This window comes from Pinus tabuliformis, chromosome Q (assembly GCF_031772625.1).
Source record: "Pinus tabuliformis cultivar Carrire ecotype Pingquan chromosome Q, CPIR1, whole genome shotgun sequence".
NCBI classification, from domain to species: Eukaryota; Viridiplantae; Streptophyta; class Pinopsida; order Pinales; family Pinaceae; genus Pinus; species Pinus tabuliformis.
The window spans coordinates 1,327,115,578-1,327,121,115 of record NC_142296.1 but is presented as its reverse complement, the minus strand read 5'-3'; the positions used below and the strand labels follow the sequence as shown (position 1 = coordinate 1,327,121,115).

Here is a 5,538-nt window from a genome sequence, read left to right as displayed (position 1 = left end):
CGCTAAAGAAATATGGGTTTCAGTTCGTGCAACAATAACTGCTCTTCACATGGACGACTTCTACTTTCTAGCATGTCCATTAGATTTCAATGGAAAACAATGCATGAAGAAGGTTGTGGAGCATTCTAACAATCTTTGGCATTGTACAAAATGTAACGACAACTTCCCAGAATGTGACTACCGTTACAAACTTAAAATTGAGCTACATGACAACACCGGGCATCTGCAGAATGTCACAACTTTCAATGATGCAGGAAACGAGCTCATGGGCATCACGACAAAAGACCTGTTCCTTCTTTCTATCGAACCAGCTGATCTGCAGGAAATTTGTGGCCGAATTTCAGGATGCCACTTCCTGCTAACACTTTCCATTAAAGCAGATTACTTCAATGGTGTTCAACGCTTGCAACCAATACTGATAAATTCAGAAGAAATTCAATATGCCTCTGCATGCAAAGAAGCCCTCAATGACATTCAATCAATGTCCACTTCAAAACGACCTGCTGTTTGCCGCCTTTGAGAAGTTTTTTTGGGTCTCTTCAAACACTAATGTTTTTACACAAACAAACATTTCTGCACAACTCATTGTTTCATATTGTTGTAAATTACACCCATGTTATTGTGATGCACACTGTTGCTGCAAATACTCTCTTCCAGTTATTCCAAAATATGTATGTTTACCACTTTTCATTTTACATAATATAGATATCAACATTTGTAAAGAATTACTACATAATTTTCCCATTCGTTGTTTACATGTCTATACATTGATCTCTTGCTTGCTAATCTATTCATGCTATCGTTCAAACTTGAAAAAAAAGAAAAGAAGAAGGAAGCAAAATATTGGTTATCTTGCTCCTCTCCTCTCAATAATAGATGCCATAATAACATATGATTTTATAGTACTCCTAATTGCATGTTTTTCCTTCTACCTAATCTACCTACATTCACTGATGTTCAAATAAGAAAAAAAAATTCTAGAACTTGTAATACATTCTCCAAACATGCAATACTTGTTTATGAAAACTAACACTAATTTTTTGTACTTGTTTAGATATGCCAAAAAACAATCAAAATGCGGACAAACACGAGCGGCGACGTCTTCTTTATGCACAGCAAAAGGATACAATAAATGCACGGCGGCGACTACTTTATAAAAACCGCAACAACCCTACTACTTCCTCTACATCCCTTCCCACCTCAAATGCTCTCCCAACTATACAAACCAACCCATCTCACCTTCTTCAAATCCAATATAACCCTCCCCTTAATGAAGAACACCGTCGCTTTCGAGAAAGGATTGATGAACTTTCTAGCATGCATGTTTGCACAATATGCAAAGAAGCACACCCAGCAATGAAAACAAAGCTTTTACACGGTAGACTTTCTTGTTTTCGTTGTGCATCATCTAAATCTACCAATCATTTTTCTGAACTAAACAACATGAACCCTGGTGAACAACCCTATGTCCTTCAACAGTTAACACAAGTTGAAGAAATGTTCATTGCACGTGTAAACCCCATTCTACAAGTCACTCATGCTCGTGGTGGTCAATACAAATATAGTGGCCATACAATTAGCTTCCCTCAAGACATCACCACTATTGCCAAATACTTACCCTGAATGATTTCTGACTTAGACATCCTCATTGTGAAAAGGCAAAATCCATTTGAAAAGGCTTATGAATTCTTCGTTTGCAAATCACGTGTCCTTGCAGCGCTTGAATACAAAACAAAAAATGACCCTTACTACTGTGATGTTCAATTCAATTCATCTGCTATTTCTGCACTACCAGATCACCCTACTGATATTTCTTCTCTTCTCCATAATGTAACCACCTCCTCTTTTGAACCCCATCAAACCAATATTGATTCTACTTATGATACTGATGTCACGCTACCTCCATTAGAAATCCAACCCTCTTCTTTCGTTCCAATACTCCCAAATTCAAGTACTGAGCTTGAGCACATTTGTAATTATTTTCACTTGACCCATTCAAAATTCAACAAGCTCTATCGATTGGCCTCCAATATCTTTAACAACTATGAATGAATACAACACCATAGGCCTCTTTTCCATGGCATTCCCCACACTCTTCCCTACAGGGATTGCCATGATCATGCAACCAAGAGTTACAAAGTTGAGATGCATGAATATGCTTTACACTTGCTGCACTACCATGATAACCGATTTGGCCAACACCCAAGATTCCGCTACTATCTTTATAACATTCTGATGCGCCATCGTAGCCAAACTACTGCTAGTGTTTTTGTGAAAAAGTACATTGAGAACAACTTGCCAACAACGGTTTCAGACCTACGACAGTGTCTTCGTGACTCTCCAGATTCAATATTTCTAGAGCAAATAATGCGGTTCGGTTCAACCATACGAGGAACATGATCCTTCTGGAACAGACGACGATCTGAGCTGACTGACATGATCACGCAAATAGGAAGTCCTACATTCTTTTTCACTCTCAGTGCAGCTGATACTAAATGGAATGACTTGCACATGATCATGCCTACCAATGTTCCTTCCAATTCAGTCAACCACTTCCAATGGAAAATCCAAAACATAATTAAGAACCCACATCTAACAGCCCAATATATGCATTGCAGATTTACAATTTTTCTCAAAGAAATCCTGCAAAAAGGCCTCCATGCAGTAGACTATTGGTGCAGGTATTTTTTAATATCCATTTTCTTCTACATTAATTTTCTACATTTCATATATATGTTTTAACAAGATTTTACCTTCATATTATATTCAGATACGAATGGCAACATAGAGGATCCACACACATTCATGGCTTCCTCTGGTTGCAAAATGCACCAAACATGGACACAATTGACTGGAACAATGCATTAGAAATTGCTAATGCACAGAAATATTTCGACCACTACGTAACTGCCTGGAATCCACGTCAAGCAGAACACCGAAATATTCCGCTTCAGCAATCAACAATTCATAACCCATGTCTTCTTGACACAGCATCAATATTCACATCCAATCAGTTTGAAGACTATACAGAGCTTGTCAATTGCATTCAACGTCATACAAAGTGTCATGAGTCTTCTTGTCTTCGCAAGAAAGACAATGTACTTAGCTGCCGGTATGGAGTACCATGGGAGTTGAAGTCCACATCTTCACTTTTCATTGATGATAAAGGTCATAAAACCTATGTCCCTGCACGCAATGATGAAAGATTGAATATTCACAATGCCGATCTCCTCTCTATTTGGAGAGAAAATGTTGATTGCCAACCAGTCCTTTCTCACCATGCTGTGTTAAAATATATTTCAAAATATGCAGCAAAATCAGAAACAAGATCTGAGAGCTACCATCAAATGCTATCACAGCTATCACAAAGTGCCATTCCAGAAGCACCTACAATTGCTGTTATCCGAAAACTCCTTACAGAAACCATTGTAGATAGAGACATTGGAACACAAGAAATATGCCATATGTTACAAAAGCTACCTCTTTCTCTCAGCAGCCATACATTTCGATCTTTGAATGTCAACAAGTCTGTTTTCAAACACGTTTCACAAGATACTGAGAACCCTGGTTTGACACCAAACTTTATCCTTGCATACATGAACAGGCCTGTCTCATTGGAATCACTGCCCCTCCTTGAAGCTTCACGCTCATGGTCATATTCTTCCCAGCGGAAAAAAAACCAATGGAAACACATATTCCCACCAATGATTGTACATGTATTTCCCCGTTACAATGTCATTCCTTCCTCTGATGATCCTTCTTATGCCACTTTTTGCTGGAGTGAATTACTATTGTATTTCCCGTTCCGAACACTCCCCAATGATATTGGTTCAACTGATGTAGAAATTATTGCACACTGGGAACAAAAAAAGGGTACATATACACCATGGCATGTCCAGCGAGAAATTGAAAACCCACAAACCCCACATACTGAAGATCAAACTACCCCCGACATCCCTCCTGATTCCATGCAGATGAACGAATGGCAAATCCTCTCTCATCTGCACCCAGGTTACAATATTGCAATTGATGACCTTGACATGATTGGCTACCACGACTTCGATGACAACCACAATTGGTCACATAATACTATCCCTCCCCACTTGCAAGAAACTGCCATAAATTTCGTTGAATTCAACTGCTCAATGATTCAAAATGAACATCATTCTTTTTGCAACCTTCCCCAAGATCACACATTATCTCCTACCCAAAACATAGCCTTCACCACTATTTTTTCACACTTTAAAACCCCTTCGCCAAAACCCCCACGCAAAATCATCATACAAGGAACAGCTGGGATAGGAAAATCCCATTTGATTAAACGTCTGCACCATGCATTTGTGGAAAACTCCCCAGCAAACAAAAACCCTTTGTTGTTACTTGCACCAACAGGCATTGCATCTTTCAACATAAATGCCCTCACAATTCACTCCACCCTTCGTATCCCTATCCAAACAATGCATCCTCTTGAAGGCCAACCACTCCTACAACTGCAAGAGCAACTCCGTCATGTAGAGTACATTCTCATTGATGAAATGAGCGTCATTGGTCCAAAAATGCTTACTCGCATTGATGATCGTCTAAGAGAGGCATTCCCTCTTCACCGAAATGCACCATTTGGTAATCGCTCAATTATCCTTGTCGGAGATTTAGGCCAGCTACCACCTATAAAAGACATTCCTTTATACGCTGGGACATCGCGTGGCACTACAGTTTGGTGCAGCTTCGACATATTCATAACACTTTCAACCATTTTTCATCAACAAGGAGCTAGCCCGTCCTAGGTTGCTTTCCTGAAAATACTCACAAATCTCAGAAATGGAATATCTACACTTGAAGATTGGCAACACCTAATGTCAAGAACAAGTTCATCTCTTACACATGAAGAGCAACGCACATTTGAAGAATCCATGCACCTATATGCAATAAACAACTTAGTTGTTTTGCATAATAAGAAAATGCTTAAAAAATTGAACATCCCAGTAGCGCTTTGCTCTGCAGAACAACAAAGGCAGAGAACTCCTACTACAATGGAAGATGAGCATTTGCCTGCAAAAGTGCTCTTATGCAATGAACAAAAATTTATGCTCACCAGCAACTTATGGGTACATGCAGGCCTCGTCAATGGCGCACTTGGGAAGGCCATCTCAATATTTTATTCTATTGGTTCAAAGCCCCCAGAATTACCATCCTTCGTGGTTATCGACTTTATACAATACAAAAGAACACCATGGGACATTTCACACCCAACATATGTACCAATTTCTCCCATCACAAGGGGTGCACGCCGTCAGATACCACTTCAAATGGCATGGGCTTTAACGATACACAGGTCACAAGGAATGACATTAGACAAAGCAACAGTAGACATCGGCACCAAAGAACGACAAGGGCTAACGTTCACTGCAATTTCAAGAGTGCGTTCATTGGCAGACATTCAAATCAATCCAGCGTTCCCATTCTCACGCATTGAACAAATGCACAAGAATCCATATCTTAGCGTAGACAACAAGAGGAATCATTTCTTGCATCAAAATC

General features: G+C 39.5%; 1 protein-coding gene across 1 annotated transcript; it reads left to right on the top strand.

Moving 5' to 3' along the window:
• Nucleotides 1-2,837: 2,837 nt before the first annotated feature.
• Nucleotides 2,838-4,784, top strand: LOC149224740 (uncharacterized). The gene has a single exon (XM_089388272.1). It carries the CDS (start codon nt 2,838-2,840, stop codon nt 4,782-4,784), a length of 1,947 nt encoding a protein of 648 aa, XP_089244398.1.
• The last annotated feature ends 754 nt before the right edge of the window (nt 4,785-5,538 follow it).